The 18,755-nt window shown below is 38.0% G+C and overlaps 1 protein-coding gene and 1 long non-coding RNA gene across 4 annotated transcripts; one reads left to right on the top strand and one right to left on the bottom strand.

The window, feature by feature from the left end:
* Positions 1-611: 611 nt before the first annotated feature.
* Positions 612-2,291, bottom strand: LOC128320589 (uncharacterized). The gene is made up of 2 exons (XR_008304145.1): positions 2,155-2,291; positions 612-1,739 (listed from the first exon to the last, which is right to left on the bottom strand). It is a non-coding gene; the product is annotated as an uncharacterized LOC128320589 (long non-coding RNA).
* Positions 2,256-17,531, top strand: LOC113545543 (tumor protein p53-inducible nuclear protein 2). 3 transcript variants are annotated; one of them, XM_026944935.3, is made up of 4 exons: positions 2,256-2,597; positions 7,241-7,601; positions 8,431-8,893; positions 11,774-17,531. In XM_026944935.3, exons 2-4 carry the CDS (start codon positions 7,478-7,480, stop codon positions 12,021-12,023), a joined length of 837 nt encoding a protein of 278 aa, XP_026800736.1. In that variant the 5' UTR covers positions 2,256-2,597; positions 7,241-7,477; the 3' UTR covers positions 12,024-17,531. The 3 variants fall into 3 exon arrangements, with proteins under 3 accessions (XP_026800736.1, XP_026800735.1, XP_026800737.1); XM_026944934.3 differs by having other exon boundaries at positions 2,259-2,597; positions 11,771-17,531; XM_026944936.3 differs by having other exon boundaries at positions 2,264-2,597; positions 8,773-8,893; positions 11,771-17,531.
* Positions 17,532-18,755: the final 1,224 nt, after the last annotated feature.

Raw genomic sequence — 18,755 nt, 5'->3', positions numbered from 1 at the left:
GTCAGAGTAACACACTAAACACTTTAGTTCTCAGGATAGACAGCTGTTTTCAAAAAAAAAAAAAAAAAAAAAGCCTAGGAAACAAAGTCAGCAGTCAAGGGCTTTCAAATGTCTGTAATCCTATTGGCTGGTGAAGTGCTGCATTCATACCAGGGTCTGTGATTGGCTGAAACACTGCTGTGGAACTTGAAGCCCCTCCTACATTAAGGGAAAAGGGGGCGGGAACAAACAATATTTACAAACACTGTTTAAAGAGACAGGACTCACACAGAGCTACTGCAACAGACCAGGACCAGGAAAGCTGAAGAAGAAATATATGGTCATTTGTTTTGTTGGAAATTTTCCTTTTTTCATTATTATTATATATTTCTATCCCTCTTCCGTGCTGTTCTGTGACAGTGTCTATTGTTAAAAAACACTAGATGAACAAAATTGAATTGAATTATTTGTACTAACACTGCAGAAACAGTATCATAATGCTAATAACTAAACAATATTGTATAAAAACACCTTACACTATTGCCTTACGTATGATGTTAATAAGGAAGAATATGACCTCGAAGTTTTGGTGCCATGATTTTTTTTTTAAATATATTGCCATCCGAAATCTATCATATTTCATTTCTTTATTTCAGTTCAGTGCAGATCAATATACATATACGATGCAAAATAATGTTATATACTGTATATTCTGACTATCATTAAATACAGAAACTATGATAAGAACATGCTGATAAATGTAAAGCTTATAAAGGTTAGGAAGAAACACATGTAGTGTAGTGTAGTGCTGTGCAAAGTATTCAAAGTTCAATACTCAGTCAATAATACAATGTGACAAACAATTCAATATGCTAACTTTTGGGGGAAAAAATATCTTTAGTGAAATGGGCTACAACTGTGCTGACGTTGGATTACACCAGTGTATTGTCCGTAGAGTCATTTTTATGCCAAATGAACTTACAGTGTAAAATAAAAGAGTGAATTTATGAATGACTTCCTGCTGTTTAAGAAAAACCAGAGGGGGAAAATGTCGATCATTGCTAATAAATTACTCTCTTGTGGCCATTAGCATACTTTAATTCAGTAATGTACGTGTGTATCTGTGGAATTATTAGTGTAAATTATATGAATATTTAATTAACACATTATTAGTGTGTCGTATGCTTAGTATGTAGTATGACCTTATAACACAGAGACTTGCTAGAATGACACGTCATACTTTTTTTATCTGTTTATAGTTACATTTAGTGTTGTGGAACACCCGTGAGACGAGTTAGTTCCTGTTCTTACCAACGTTCTTGCAGTTATAAACAGTTGTTTCCTCACCAGCCTCTCTTTTTTCTCTCTCATGAAGTTAATAAGTATGCTTATGCTTATGCAACAACCGCTGAAGACGGGAAAATCATCGCCTGGTCTTTTTCCAAATCTTCTGTGTCCACAGATTCCTGTTCTTGGCTGACAGGAGAGGAACTCGATGTGGTCTTCGACTGTTGAAGCTCATCCGCCTCGAGGATTGCCACGTCATGTGTTCTGAGATGCTTTTCTGCTCACCACGGTTGTAAAGAGTGCTTATTACATTTAGCCTTCCTGTCAACTCAAATCAGTCTGCCTGTTCTCCTCTGACCTCTCTCATCAGCAAGGTGTTTCCACCCGCAGATTAGATGTTTTTTGTTTTTCGCACCATTCTGTGTAATCTCTAGAGACCGCTGTGGGTGAAAATCCCAGGAGATCAGCAGTTTCTGAAATAAATAAATAAATAAATAAATACAACCAGCTCATCCGGCACCAACAAACATGCTCCATTTAAGATCACTGAGATTTTTATTTTCCCCATTTTGATGTTTCATTCACTGAAGCTATTGGCCTGTCATTATAATTTTATGCATTGTGATGCTGACACATGATTGGCTAATTGGATATTCGCATGAATGAGCAGCTGTTCCTATTAAAGTGGCTGCTGAGTGTATACAATTATACTTCTATAAAACTACTACTACTAATAGTAATAATAACAATAATACTGATAAAACTTTATATCAGTTTAAATTCCTTCTTTAAATATAACACATCACTATAAACAGAGGCAGGTTGCTGAGATCCCCCTCCCCCTCCCCCTCCGTCTCCTCTGTTATTGTGCACGAGCCTCGTTGGAACCTTGTGTAACATCGTGATTGGCTCAGGGACACGTTGTGGGCGGAGTCGGGGGCGTGGCCTCGCGCTTCGTTACGTCACGATCAGCTGTTCTGAGCTTCTACGCTGTGATCCGCGGATCAGCTGGGCGAAGCAATAACAGCCAGGACAAAACAAGACGAATATATCAATGCAACAAAAACAGGATAAAAAAAACAACCACAGAAGAACACACGGATAAAGACTGCACAGCTAGCCGTCGTGTAGTTTTAACGTTTCTTCCAAGAAGAAAGCCTTTTTATTATTATTGTTGTTGTTATTATAATTATTTTCATGTTAATATAATCCTGGTGCATTAACACTACCTCACAGAGACGCTCCTGAAGCTGGGCTTTAAGGCTTTTCTCGAGTTTTTTACTGCTTCCTTCACACGTTTACACGTTTTTTCGGTGCTCCAGCAAAGGCAGGTGAGATGTTTTTCTCCTTTTTTTTTGTTGTTGTTGTGAATCTTGTCTCGTCGTCTGTATTTTTTTCCTCATTACATCCTGACCTCATATATAATATGCACAGATCAGAATGAAGCATTGTGGCTTGAAAATGTGTGTGTTGATCCCGAAAGTGTTAAAATATTTTGCCATACATGGATACATCATCTGCTGGTGATCATTAGGCGTCGATATGCCTTTTATAGCGCTGCTGTATTGCCTTCTAATGACCTGATCTCCTATCAGCTGTCCTCTCTAACACCTCCTGCACCTTCTCTACAGGAAACCAGCTCAGATTCTGGATTTAATCAACCTCATATGCAGGGATCATTCTTTTCTTTTCAGTGTGATGAGCAACATTTATGCTCAGGCACCTCGACACACACACACATATACACACATCACACACACACACACACACATATATCTATATACATATCACACACACATATCTATTTATATACCTATATATCTGTATGTAGAGCTGTGTGACCTGTCTGCTAGTGTAATTTGAACGTGTGTGTGTGTGTGTGTGTGTGTGTGGATTACAGGTCAGCTGTAATAGGGTTTATCCCAGCTATTATTGAGCCTTTTAGCTCCAAAGAAAGTCCAGCCATGTCACATTGCACATACTGAAACATTAAATACGCATTCATCTTTTCGAGGCTGTATCCCTCTATCCCTCTATCCATCTATATCCTGTTTGTTTCCTCCAGAAATGTAAACACTGGTGCTGCCGCTGGAAGTGTTTTCCGCTTTCAGTATTTTCTCTCTCTCTTTCTCTCTCTGTCCATAAAAAATCGTCTACTGCAACCTAAAAAGTGACTTTTCTTCCTATCATGCCAAGTGATGAATGTTTCGCACCGCTTTTGTCCCAAAAAGCGTCCCTTTTTTTCTCTCTCTCTCTCTCTCTCTCTCTCTCTGTCTCTCTTTTTGTCCTGGGTATTTTTCCGTCCTCTAGCCTCCGGAAGGCGGAGCTAACTGCGCCAATGACGTCAACACTTTGCGCCGCCCCGCAAAGCCCCGCCCACATGGATGCTTTTGGCTGCATCCCAAATGGCTGCTTGGGCCAAGCTTTTGGATTGATGTAATACAGTATTGCTTATGAAAAGTTCCTTTATTTTCAGGATTTTAAGGACAAAATATACACAGAACAGAATATTAACAAAAAGTACAAGATTACAGAACTACAAAACTGCCATCATTGACCAAAAAAAAGACAATTTAGACATTTGATTTAAATGTTTACATTTTAACAGCATAATAATGCGATTATATTTGCACATTATAGGTGCAAATCTATTATAGGTTTATCTATTCTTTGTTATTTGTATCGTCTATAGCAAGTTGGCACAAAAATTTCCTTTCAGATCAATAACACTTATGTTATCTTGTCTTAAAAATACCAAATGTAACTGTTTTATTACTATTTTAAAAAATAAATTGAGTAGCTTATTTAAACTTTCTCTCACATATCCACTAACATTTTACACTTAGATTTTAAATTCTTAATTTTCTTTTCCGTACAGTTAAACCTCAGACATAGTGATGCCATAGCAGCATAAAACAAGTACATGCTATATAAGGTGTGAATTTATTGATTCCAACCACATGTAGTGCACTATATGTTTAATTTGAAGGGATTTGGGATCTTGTTCCCTATTTCCTAGGGTTGAAAATATTGTGGACAAGATGTGTAGTGCACTGTATGTCCAATAGGATGTCATTTATAAAGTGAACAAAGTATAAGGGAATGGGGTTTTCAAACTTTTTTTTTTTTTTTTTTTTTTTTTACAGTCAGGGCCCTTTTAACTTTAAGAAATAAAAAGTAAATAAATAAAAGAAGAAGAAGGAAACAACCAACCAAAAAAAAAAAAAGAAAGAAAAAACAACCACGCATGGACCGTCTCAGTACAGATTGATTTTACAAAAAACTATTACAAAATAATTAGGTCCTCTGGCATTAATAAAATGGGTTGTGGTTTCCACCACTGTAATGAAATTGGTGATGCTCTTCACAGACCCCGGGGATCCCCGGACCCCATTTTAAGAACCACGGGCGTAGGGTAATTCAAACCATATGTAGTGCTCTATATGTTTAAAGGGTTGAAATTTGGAATTCAGCTCGTTACTCCATATATATATATATATATATATATATATATATATATGTATACAGTGTACTGTACACTGAGTTTCCAGCACAGCAGGTGTACTGAGATAGTAACTAATAAACTAGAAACTCAGTGTATGTCCAACAGAGAGCCATTTTGGATTTAGCTCCCTCCTGCCTATATAAATGCACTATGTAGGGTACAAAATAATAGTGTACTGTATGTCCATTAGCGAGCTTTCTATGTAAGTGCACTGTGTAGGCTATAACATAATAAGTGTCTACACGTGTAGTAATCTAGTAACTAATAAACTAGAATCTAGTGTATGTTCGTTCAGGAGCCATTTTGGATTTAGCTCCATGTAATGCATTATATGGGAATAATAGGGTTAATAAACTAGTGTAACTCAGAAATAAGGAGCCATGTCAGCTCCCTACTCCCTACATAAGTGCACTACTTAGGGTTTAAGTAAAATTATATAGTGTAGAGTATAAATTCTGGATAAGAGATTAAAACAAAGGACAGCAAACAAAACCAATTCCAGCCGCACCTGGACATTTTTTTTTACTAAATGAACCATGTGGAATTTTATGGGCGGGGCTTTGGGAATGGTGTGGTCAGTGAATTAGATCTATGACGTGCTCTTTTACGACTGTAGCGTTGATTGTAGTTGATAACTACAAGAGAAAGAAAAAGGAGAGGCTGGTGAGGGAACGACTGTTTATAGCTGCTATAACGTCAGTGAGATAGCATTCCACAACATTAAAATGTAACTATAAAAGGATAGAAACTATTCTTTAATAAATAGCAATATGTAATTGTTGACATATTGCTGCGGTATGAGGAAAAAAAAACACTTCAGGACATGCGGTTATAGGAAAATAATTAACTCTGGGGTGGTAACAGTAACTCCGCTTCATCACACCACTCCATTGTTGATTATTTTCCTATTACAGCACAACATGACATGCTTTATTCCTCTTCCACCACAGCAATTTGCCAACTATTACATTTTTCCTTTAAGGGTTCTTCAGAAGGTTCAAGGCTTTTCAGCTTCCTGAAACTGTATCTAATAGAGAAACACTCTGTTGTAGAGATTTATAAAGAACTTTTAAGGGTTCTGTCAGACCAAAGAACCATTAATGGTTCTAGATTTGTGTGTACAGCTGCATTAGTGTAAATGCAGCATGAGTCATGGCTGTCATGCAGAAGACATTTTTCTGTCCTCATGTATCCTGTTAGCCTTTTAATCAGGAAGTAGCACTCTCCACCCTCTGTTATCTCTCATTTTATCTTGCAAATGTGCCTCATTTAGGTCCCTGCTTCCTTTGCATATTTAATTCACTAAACATTCACATATTAAATATATCCTGATAACATCAACTTCATAGATGAAATGAAATTAGATCTGAAGCCCCATCAGACGTCAGACTGTAAGAGATAAGGCACATACATTGTGCACGGTCATGCTGATGCAAATTTGTCAGGGTGTGTCTGGAATTTGTGTGTGGGTTGAAAAATATTTACATCTATTGATCTGGTAGATGCTTTTGTGAGTGAACATCTGACGGCCCCAGTGCAGAACCTGACATGTATATGTGCTTTTCTGCTAAATTATTTATAAAGTTCAGTCATTTTGCTTGATCTAGCTCCACCATCTGGACTCTCTGAGTCACTTCCTCTCAGGAAACATCTCCTGACTGTCTGGTTTCTTTTTCCACAGGTAACCTGTGGGGAACGTTAGTGAACATTATAAGAAAAATGCCTGCTCTATTCACCCAGCATCTGGACTATTTTTTAGTCACAACAGCCCAAAGGAGGTCAAATAAGTTGCATATTATTTGCAATGGATTGTTTCGGATTATTATTCTCCTCTAAGAATATTTGAGGAGAAGTACATTAATGTACTTTTCATATGGTAGCATTTGTATATATGATACTTGACGAGTACGCTAGGTGACAAACATACATGGTCTAACTTGTAAATTAAATGAATGGCTATGAATGGATTAAAAGCATGATTTTCTTTAATGAATAAAATTTGTATAAATAAATTGTTGTGGTATAAGAGGAAAAGAACACTCATGGATGTGTTGTTAAAGGAAAATAATCAACTTTGGGGTGGTAACAGTAACTCCACTTCATCACATCAAACAACGAATGCTAGAATTACTTTTTACAATTGTACACTCTTAGAAAAAGGGTTCTTAAGGGATCCTTAAGAAGGTTCGTTATTTGTATCAATAAGGGTTTTTACCTTCCCAGAAAGGTTGTAGTTTCCTCCAAATAAGAATCACTATCAAATCTTCCGAGAATTTAAATAGAAACATTTAAACAAAAAAAAACTTTCCTCTGGATTCTTCTCTATGATGGGTTTTCAGAAACAGTGATGCATTGCTAATTTGAGATGAACTAATTTGACACTGAAATTCATATTTTGTCATTTTTGTTAGACAATTTCCTTCCTATGTTAACATATTTCTCCTGTTTTCTCCTCTTTGTCTCCTGCAGGCCTTTGCAATAATAGAAAGACCATAAATTTGCACTTCGAGAGTTAATCAACTCTTCCAAGCTTTCTTCCACCAACAAGGGCTTGACAAGCTTGACCCTGTGCTGGTCCTTCACAACCTGCCACAGAAGACCATCAGCATTACCAACTGTAGATCCAGTGTCTTTTCCAAGACAAATTCCAAGGCAGCTCTCCCTCAGGATACCTACACAATCTGCCCTTTGACCTCCAAGGCGACCATGTTCCAGCGACTTAGCAACCTGCTGTTCGGCGCAGTGGAGGACGTCTCTGCCGAGCTCAATGGACCCAAGCCCTGCGTGACCGAGGTGGACGATGACGGATGGCTTCTGGTCAGCGTACCCGGTGAGTAGGAGGATCATGGGTAGTTGCATTAAATATTAAAGTAATAATGTGTCCAAAACCTCAGCATATTCACTATTTAGTGCATTGTTTCATTCCATCAATGATATGGTGAATAGAGTGTTTGGTTTGGGACACGTCCACAGTGGGATGTTGATCGAGATCATGACTGAGCCGCCATATTGTTTGGTCTTCAGTCAGTCCACTGTCTGCAAGGCAGGATATATGTATGAATGGGTGGGTGAGTGAAAGTAAAGACAGACAGAGAGAGATAAAAGAAAGAAAAAAGAGAAGAAAGTCACAGCTAAATAAAGGGCGTATGGAAAGAAAGAAAGAATGAAAGAATGAAAGAAAGAAAGAAAAAGATTGAAGGCAGGATGGGAGGATTGGTGTGTGAAAGTAAAGAAAGACAGAAAGAAAGAGATAAAAGAAAGATAAAGAGAGAAGAAAGTCAAAGCTAAATAAAGGGTGTATGAATAGAAAGAAGGCTGCTAGGCAGGATGGGAGAGAGAGAGAGAGAGAAAGAAAGAAAGAAAGAACATTTGGCCTGATATTATTGTGAAACAATCACAGACACTGTTCATGAAACTAATGACAATATTTTTATGTCTTATGTTGTTTTTTTTTTCTTTTCTTTTTTCTTTTCTTTTTTAAACCTTCTCCCGTCTCCCCATTTTGACTCGGTTCTTCCCACTGCTGTGTGTTTGTTTGTGTGTTGACATTTTACGGCAACCCCTACCTGCATGGCTTTATCTGCTGTTGTTACCCTGCTGCTCTCCCATCTTTCCACCCTTTCCTTTATATCCCGCCCCCCTTGCAAACCCACCATCAGGTGACACCAACTGTACCACGTTGGCTGAGGACGGGGCGGAGGTCCCATCGATAGCACAGTCTCTTCCACATAGTGAGTGTCAGAGGGTGGAGTCTGGATGTGATATAGCCACTCCTCCCTCTCATACAGGTGACTCCGCCCCTTTCTCATGCAAACGGCGCAGGACTAGAGCAGGCCGCTCTCAGGCGGCATGTCCTCCCTCGTCTCGTTCCCTTCGCTCCCCGCTTTCCCTTGACTCTGCCTCCCCGCTTGGGTCAGGTGGAGCGAATGCGCCGTCTGTCCCCACCCCCTGTGGGTTGGATGAGAGCTGGTTCATCACTCCTCCACCCTGTTTCACTGCAGAGGGAGCGCCGGCTGAGGCCAGCCCCATGGAGGACCTGCTCATCGAGCATCCTAGCATGTCCGTGTATGTCTCCTCATCCAACCTGGAGCAGAGTACAGCCAACATGGCCGACAGCGTGAGGTAAGCTTCAGCGTCATTCCAAAAACAATCTGGTTCAGTATTGTACCATATACAGTCTGCTTCAATGTCCTCCCATATACAATCCGCCTCACCGTCATCCCATATACAATCCTCTTAAACATCGTCCCATATACAATCCGCCTCACCATCATCCCATATACAATCCTCTTAAACATCGTCCCATATACAATCCGCCTCACCATCATCCCAAATACAATCCTCTTAAACATCGTCCCATATACAATCCGCCTCACCGTCATCCCAAATACAATCCTCTTAAACATCATCCCATATACAATCCTCTTAAACATTGTCCCATATACAATCCGCCTCACCGTCATCCCATATACAATCCGCTTCACCGTCATCCCATATACAATCTGCTTAAACATCGTCCCATATACAATCCACTTCAGCATCATCCCATATACAATCCACTTCAACGTCATCCCATATACAATCCTCTTAAACATCGTCCCATATACAATCTGCTTAAACATCATCCCATATACAATCCACCTCACCGTCGTCCCATATACAATCTGCTTAAACATCATCCCATATACACTCCTCTTCACCGTCGTCCCATATACAATCCACTTCAGCATCATCCCATATACAGTCCTCTTAAACATCGTCCCATATACAATCCGCCTCACCATCATCCCAAATACAATCCTCTTAAACATTGTCCCATATACAATCCGCTTCACCGTCATCCCATATACAATCCACTTCAACGTCATCCCATATACACTCCTCTTAAACATCGTCCCATATACAATCTGCTTAAACATCATCCCATATACAATCCACCTCACCGTCGTCCCATATACACTCCTCTTCACCGTCGTCCCATATACAATCCACTTCAGCATCATCCCATATACAATCCTCTTAAACATCATCCCATATACAGTCCGCTTCACCGTTGTCCCATATACAGTCCACTTCAGCATCATTGCATATACAATCTGCTTAAACATCGTCCCATATACAATCTGCTTCAATGTCGTCTCATATACAATCTGCTTAAACATCGTCCCATATACAATCCGCTTCAACGTCATCCCATATACAATCTGCTTAAACATCGTCCCATATACAATCCGCTTCAACGTCATCCCATATACAATCTGCTTAAACATCGTCCCATATACAATCCGCTTCAACGTCATCCCATATACAATCCGCTTAAACATCGTCCCATATACAATTCGCTTCACCGTCATTCCATATACAATCTGCTTCACCATCATTCCATATACAATCTGCTTCAGTGTCATTCCATATAAAATCCGCTTCAACTTGATCCCATATACAGTCCGCTTCAATGTCATCTCATATACAATCCGCTTCAATGTCGTCTCATATACAATCCGCTTCAATGTCGTCTCATCCCCACAATCTGGTTCAAAATAGTACCAAGAACTGTTCTTGTAAAAAGAAAGAAATTTTCATTGAAGGCAAGAAAAAGTACAAAACAGAAAAAGAGAGAAGATAAATAGTGAGATGTTTTGTCGTAACAACGAGTTTTTCTCATAATAACAAGGCATTTTTCTCATAATAACGAGATGATATGTTGTAGTAACAAGTAGCTTTTCATGTAATAATGAGATCTTTTTTGTGTTAGCGAGATGTTTTTCTGAAAATAACAAGGAGATGACTTCTGGTAGTAATGAGATGCTATTCTTGTAATAACAAGATATTTTCATGTAGTAATGAGATGTTTTTCTCATAATGACAGGTTGCTTTTTTCATGTAATAATGAGATGTTTTCTTGTAATAACGAGATGCTGATGGGGGATTTGTCTTTACACGCAGCAAAGCGCACAGTGCAATGCATGAGTTCAGTGTTAATACACAAACACGGACAAAAACAGCAGCAAAATCCAATCACTCAAACAAGAAATACCAGACGGGGTCAAAACCAGAGACACACAATCCTCGAGGGTGAAGACGAAAAAAACAACGACTCCGAACTGTATCAGCTACACATACTTTACTTTAAAACCACAGAGAGAGAGAGAGAGAGAGAGAGAGAAACAGGAAGTTGTAAATAATAAGTGGTAATGAGCAACAGGTGTGACTGCAAGTCAACAGGAAACGAGAGATAGACGTGAGGGACAGAAAGAGACAGACAGAGACAGTGCAGAAGAAGGTGAAGAGTGACAGAATCAGGGCAGACGTGCCAATAATATTCACAGAGAGAAAGAAAGATAAACGGACAAAAGTGTTGACGAAAAGAAAACAGATAGATAGATAGATAGATAGATAGATAGATAGATGCAAGAAAGAAAGAAAGAAAGGAGGTGAAGGTCAGGAAATAAATAAAAACAAGACAAACAAATAAATAAATTCAGGAAAGAAAGAAACAAACAAACAAAGGAAAACAAGCAATTCAACAAGCAAACAAATAAATAAATGCTGAAAAGATCAAAGAAAGAAAGAAATGAACAAATAAATAAATGCAGACAAGATGAAAGGAAAAAACAAAAGAAAGGAGGAAAATAAAGAAAGAGAAAATAAATTAAACTAATAAATTGACAAGTTTGTTGTAAACATTATCAGTTTAGAATTCCTGTAATCCAGAACGTAGCTCTAGATTTTGATGAGTGATGAAATAAAGCCAGTTCTTGGTCGTGGAATCAGACTTTTGGCTCTTTATGCTGAGTGTGGAGGTTAATATTTGCTGGCAGTCATGTGTTCTTTAATTTCTGATAATTTTCTCTTCTTTTTTTTCCTGTATTGCTCCTCCTCCCTCTCTTTTACTGTCTTGGGATTCAAACACAACCTCATGGTCATGAACACAGAACTGATCTCTCTCTCTCTCTCTCTCTCTCTCTCTCTCTCTCTGTCTCTCTCTCGGTTTCTCAGCAGGATGTCTGAATCCACCCCGGCCCCTGTTCCCACTCGGCTGGTGCGAGGATCAGCGTGTCAGGCGGTTCCTCTTGCCAAAGTGACTCAGGCGAGCCGTGTTCAGAGGGCCAAAGCTCGCGTGGAGCGTCGTCACCTGAGCCGCGGTCGCATGCAGCGCCAAAACCGCGTCCGCCAGCAGATCCCACGCCACGTGGCTCACACAAACAACTCCTTCCTGCACCAACCGTGCCAGCGCAGCTTCTGCCACTGATCCACCCGGATCCCATCATCATCATCATCATCATCACATTCACCAACCTCCATCATCCCACATCATCCACCGTACCATGTCTTCAGCATCCTTCACCAAAGCCCTCATTTTATGTTAGCGTTTTCAGGTTACTCCATTCACGAGCAGGAGTATTTTTAATGAATTTTTAATTAACTTAAATGCTTAAAACCCATCCGTTATAGTCGAACCGTTTGTTTTTCCAATTAGCATTTGATTAGCATGGCTCTGTTTTAAATAGTTGCATCATTTGTCTCAAAGATGCCATTTACATTCAGCGATCTCACACGCAGACGAAAGTGAGAATGGCTAATATCAAAAACTAGCAAAGATTTGGTGTGTCAGAACAAGGAAAGAAGCAGCATTGAGACAGTACACTCACGAGGAAGAAACCAAACAAGGGTCTGAGGCCAACTTCTCATCCTTTATTTGCTTTTATTTGTGTTGGAAAAGTCCAGTTTTCTCCATTCTTAATTTTTGTGATTGCTTTAAAAAAAAAAAAAGGAACGAATATACCGTAGAGGCTAAAACATGTGTTGCGAAACTAAAACATCACATCAGAGTGAGAAAATACGCTGTGCTAACTTCTAGTTTCTGATACGGAGAAAAGGGCTTTAACAACACACAGAATGGCAAAGTAGGTAGATGAAGGTGAAAGTGAGGATAAAACAGATTAAAGAGTGTTGGATGTTGATGGAGAATTGAAAAGGGTGTAAATAAGTAAGTGTCGTAACCCACAGCATTACCATAGCACCTTAAAGGGAAAATCCAACCTACTCTGGATTGAGAATTTACATTTGAGTTGATATTTTCTTGCATTTCTATGTTAATTTAAGTAAATCCTGGGTTGGGGTTTTCCCTTAAAATGCTTTGGTGCTTTTGTCTTTGGTGCCTCCTCAAACATTTTGGGTCAAGTTAAGGTTAAGAAACAGAAGCCACTGTGGCTGATTACACCAACAGGTTGTAACTATTGCAGTCTCAATTTTCCAAAATACTTCTAGACTAAAGTGGGTTTTGACCCGATTTTACTGGCACAGACAAAAATTGCACATTGTAAAGGAATTATTTGGTTGTTAGTTGAGGTCCTGTGACATGTTCACATTATTGGCAGCTGATTTCATGCCATTGTGACCAAAGACGTCCGATGACAAAGTTGTGGCAGCGTGAGAAATCTTTAATTAAAATCTCTACTGAAATCCAGTCTAAAAATTGTAGAAATTGCAGTCTAAAACTAGCTTGAGACCAATTTGTTTTAGCCCGTTGCACCAAATAAGTTACATCTAGGTACAAATAAGGTCAGTCCATATTATGAGCATCCATTTGACAACGTATATTTCAAAAAAAAAAAAAAAATTGAGTTTGTAGTTGCTAATTTGCTAACTCAAGCTGCCGAAATTTAAGCTAATTGAATCATAGATTGTGCGTGAAGTCACAATGGCAAAAAAAAAAAAAAAACATAATAACAAATAATTTTTTAAGTCAAGATAGAAAAAAAAACGATTCCATAAACAATTGAAAGTTGAAAGCTACATCTGAGATTTTGAACAAGCTAAGGAAAGATATAGTAGAACCTTATGAATGTAGGTTCTTTTCCTATAAATGATATAATTTAAAGTATCAATTTCATTGGTAATATTCATAATACGGATTATGTGTACTTATTAAAGCGTACACAGGTTTACTTTTTTACTTTGCAGTTAGGGCTAGTTAGTTGGGGTTTTTTTCGTCACACAATGCGAATATCGAATTATCAAATCTCACCCAGTTTCAGGCATTTTGTCCATTTATTTGCACACTTACTGGTCAAGTGTTCATAATAAACCTTAAATGGATGTCCAGCCCAGAAAGAGGAGTGTAAAGCTGTCATCATCAGCAGCATTTTCAGAGCCAGTGTGAGGCTGCTGTGGGTTACAGGGTGTGGTGGTTTATAGAAGGTGTAGGATAAAGGAATTGCATCGCTGCCTAGAGGTGATACAGAACAAATAAATGATAAATGACACAGCAACTTGATCATGCAAGTCCTCAGCTCAAATCTGGTGTCACGACGGTGATTTGAGGAAACATTCAACTGTTGCAAGCCTGTTACACCTCTAAGTGGCGAAGCAATCCCCTTTAAGATACGGTATACTGTAGAAAGCGACTCTTTATTGTGTTTTGTTGCGTTAAGTTTAGATCATGTTCTTTTTAAGGTTCACTTTTTAAGATCATGTTCTTTTTAAGATGTCTCAGACCCTTGACCTTCCTCTCCATGCTCAGTGTCACACCTGCATCTAAAACCCAAAGCTTAGCTAAAAGAAAATCACTGTGATCATAGTTGTAGACACTCAAAAGTCATCTGTCCTCATATTACACCATGACATTAGACTGAATTATTCATGTTACTCTCAGAAATCTGTCAGTGAGCAAAGAGAGACCAGTGATGAACATTAATGAGACGACCTGGCCTGAATAAACAGGATACTTTTACAGGATACTTTAATATAGCTGATTAGGTAAGACATGTTCTTTAATATAGCTAACAGGTTTTTGGAAATCACCCTATTGTTGGGAGATCACACGCTCGACCCTATTATCATCCATGGCCAGGAGCAAAGAGAGCAAATTTGGCCATGCTCTCCGGATGAGAAGGATGAGGAAGAGGGCAGATAGCGCTTTCCTCCGAAGGTGTTCATCTGCCCTGTGATGTAGCATGAATAGCAACTTGAAAAGATGTGGTGGATTCATGTATCTCGGAGGAAGCAGGTGCTAGCCTTTACCCTCTCTGGTTAGGCGAGAGCTAGCTCGGGGTCGAGAATCAGCAAAATGGCCAAAGTGGAAGAAAATGGGGTTTTAAAAAAAGGAATATAAGTTCCACATTTCCGCCACAAGTCCAAGTTCAAACTGAGGTGGAATGATAACAAGCGATTCCAGATATCCAAGATGGCCGCCCAATAACGTCACAGCTTTCAGCTACGCTACAATGGATACTTGAGATAGACCTTCATTACTTGTTAGCTACTTACATTAGCCGTGTAAAAGCAAACATCTGACACCACTGATGTTGCAAGCTATTCCTTTATTCCATCAAGAATATCATGAATGTTCTACTGGTCAGAGCTGGTTCGATGTTGTGTTTTTACATCCTCAGAAGACTGAAATTTAGACATCACATCACTCACGTGTGTCCGTGTGTAGAATCCATCCTCGTCCATTTGTCAGTGTTACTTTCCTCCGTGGAATCCTCTGCGTTGCGCTCTGGCTTACGTGCGTATCATCGATGCTGATTAGATTAACAATGGTGCTGAACATGTTTGACTGTTTGTAAAATTCGACTTGGATGTACGTTTGCACTGTCTTACATTTTATGGTGAATCGAGGTTTTTTAGCTGTGTGCGATTTTATTTGTTTTATTTCAAGCATCAATATGAATGAGAGGGTGATGCTGATGTGCATGAGTTAGAAAACAAACTATTTTAAATTATTCATGTTCACATATATGTACATATAATGCACAGCTCTTTACAGTACAGTGTTTGAGTGATGTGTGTTTTATCTGAATGATGTCACCGTTTATTGAAAACATCTTTACAAAGCAAAGTTGAACACAGAAGCGAACCTACTTTTTTCTTTCTTTTTTCCCTCCAATGTTTTAGGCCCCATAAGGTGTTTGTTTGTTGATCAGCATTTTTGGAAATGAGGGTTTACTTTTTTCTTTTTTCTTCTTTTTTTTTTTTGGAAATGAGGGTGTACTTGAAAATCCACTTCTGATTCTTTTACTGTGTTATACCTGCATGTAATGGGCTAGTTAGTCAGAACCTGACCACTCAGATCGTCTGCAGTGTCAGAGTGATGGAACACAAAGAAAATCTCTTAACAAAAACTAATATATTAATATATTCATATTCAGATTTCACTATTTTTTCCCTTATATTTTATTTATCTCTATTTCCAAATGGATTATATGCACATCATTTTTATTCTTGATGGATGAATGTCAGAGGTGGATCTCTTAGGACATCTCATCAAACTAGGGCACTTCCTGTCCAGGTAGCAACCTGACATTGGGTCATTGTTGGGTGCCACGCTTGGCTCAAAGTCATTTTGTCCATTGGGCAAACATTGGTTGACAGGGTTGACAGACTTTCAGTCAACTTTAAATCCATTTGGCAATGTTGGGTCAATGACGGCCATTTTGTTGGCCCAGTGTTGAGTGGCAGAGTTGGACGATGTTGGCCCAACATGGTTGACAGACTTTCAGTCACCTTTAACTCAATTTTCCAAAGTTGGGCCAAAGTTGAGCAAATGTCAGCCATTCCTCTGGGTCAACACTGGGTGCCAACTTTGGCCTAATGAGACTTTCTCCATTGAGCCAGTGCTGGGCCACCAGGGTCAACTTTTAGCCACCTTTTAATTCACCTTGCCAGTGTTGGCCCAATGATGGCAGGGTTGTTATAAAAGTGTGCCTTGGCCAACATTGGACCAACATTGGGGCAACACTAGACCAGTATTGGCAGGGTTGTTAGGAAAATTTTCCCTTTGCCAACATTTAGTGCAACATTGTAGGGAGGCCCAACGTAGCCACCCCAAAATAGACATTGGGTAAAAGTCAGTTTGCTACCTGGGTGTGTTCCCATGAGTGACTCCTTTATCAATGTGGTGCTTCTCGCCTACTGTGCCAGTCCATACAGAGGTGATGCTACATCATACACAGCAATTAAACTTAATGGGAGCTAACAGCTCATCCACCCTCTACAAACATCCATCACTGTTTATTTTCCTTCTATTTTCATCCCTCGACCACATTCTGTCTCTCTTTCCTGATGACTCTCATTATTGTAGTTTTTTTTCTCCTGTGTGTGTGTATGACTAATGAAATGTGTGTGGCTATAGGGAGCAGTGTGTTACACCTCAGGGCAGCTTGGGGTTTATTTGATTGTGTAGCTGGTGTGATGTGAGAACCTAGACAGGATGGGTAAATGAAAAAAAAAACAAACAAAACAAACAAACTGATTAATGAACTAAAAAAATATATATATAAATGTGCTTGTATTTTTCCTTATGATTAGATGCAATCGTTTTATTCACTGTTCATGTTCACGATTTATTATATTGTGAAAAATTAAGGGGGTGGACCATCAAACAGCGAGACTGCAATCTTCTGTTTGGTTCTTGCGCCCTGAAACTATGGCAGCTTTTTCAAATGTAGGGGTTTACCTTCACGGGGGGTATCCTCTCCGAAACATACACCCCCTTTCAAAAAAAAGTACAAATAGAATATATTAAAAAGGAATAATGTATCTGATATCTATGGTGATCGTGCCTTTCACTATTCTGCATGTTTTTTTGGTTTTTTTTTTGTGATTAGCTGACTTTTCTATCCTGTCCATGTGGGCACTGGTCCGTACACAGTAGTAGAGACCTATGCAAAATACAAGGATGGGGTTCCAGCATCCATTCAGAAATGCAGGTACCGGAAAAAAAATACAAAATAAAAAAACTCTCAGGATGAAACCTGAATCTTGTTTCATTTTTTTCAGGAAGTATACTAGAATGTACATTTTTAGTCACAAATCTATGATATTGTAATAATGTAATAAACTATAAAATAATGGTGTTTTCATAATACCAAAGAAGTTAAGCTGATGATTTATCTACTTATAACTACAGTGCTAATAAATAAATAAATAAATAAATACCCAATCTTTAAAATGTAATTAAAATACAAAAAGAAAACAAAACATTGTTTGGAACAAAAAAAAAAAAAGAGAGAGAAGATGCCCTCTATTACATAACAAATGGACAAACCTGTGCGTTTTTTTTTTAAACAAACAAACAGATAGATAGATAGATAGGTAGGTAGATGCAAGAAAGAAAGAAAAATAAATATAATAAATTAAAATAATGCTGAAAAAGGTTAAATAAAGAAGAAAAACAAGCAATTATGTAACAATAATAATTATGTTTTACAAGCTGCTATGAAACAGTAAAAGAAAATTTACACTTAATACAACAAAAAAATGCAAAAAAGAAGAAATGCCATATTATACAGACTGAAATGATTGTAAATAAATAAATAAATATGCAATCTTTAAAATGTAATTAAAATACAAAAGAAAATGAAACATTGTTTGGAACAAAAGAAAAATAAAAAACTTATATTGATGGTGTCCTCTATTACATAACACATGGACAAACCTGTGCTTTTTTTTAAACAGATAGATAGATAGATAGATAGATAGATAGATAGATAGATAAATGCAAGAAAGAAAGAAAAATAAACAAATAAATAAATATAATAAATTAAAATAATGTTTAAAAAAGATTAAATAAAGAAGGAAAACAAGCAATTATGTAACATAATAATAAAATAATAATTATGTTTTACAAGCTGCTATGAAATACTAAAAGGAAGTTCACGTTTAATAAAAAAAAAGATTATAAAAAATAAGAAATGCCGTATTATACAGATGTGAAATGATGTAGAAAGCAAATAATCAGAGAAAAAAAGACTGTAATTTGTTTTAAAAATATTTGTAAAAAATTAAATGCGATGTATTAAAATGCTGTCTGAGATTATTAATCCGAAAATGAATTTATGCAACTTGACTCAGTCCATCAGACCATGTCTAGTGTCCATAGACATGTGACTTTAAATTTTCCAATTAAACTAAAGGCTGAAGTTGCCAACAATTAATGAAAGCCTCCAGTTTAGCATTGTGCAAAATGCATGCCTAA

This window comes from Pangasianodon hypophthalmus, chromosome 16 (assembly GCF_027358585.1).
Source record: "Pangasianodon hypophthalmus isolate fPanHyp1 chromosome 16, fPanHyp1.pri, whole genome shotgun sequence".
Taxonomy (NCBI): Eukaryota; Metazoa; Chordata; class Actinopteri; order Siluriformes; family Pangasiidae; genus Pangasianodon; species Pangasianodon hypophthalmus.
This window is presented reverse-complemented; position numbering and strand designations above follow the sequence as displayed.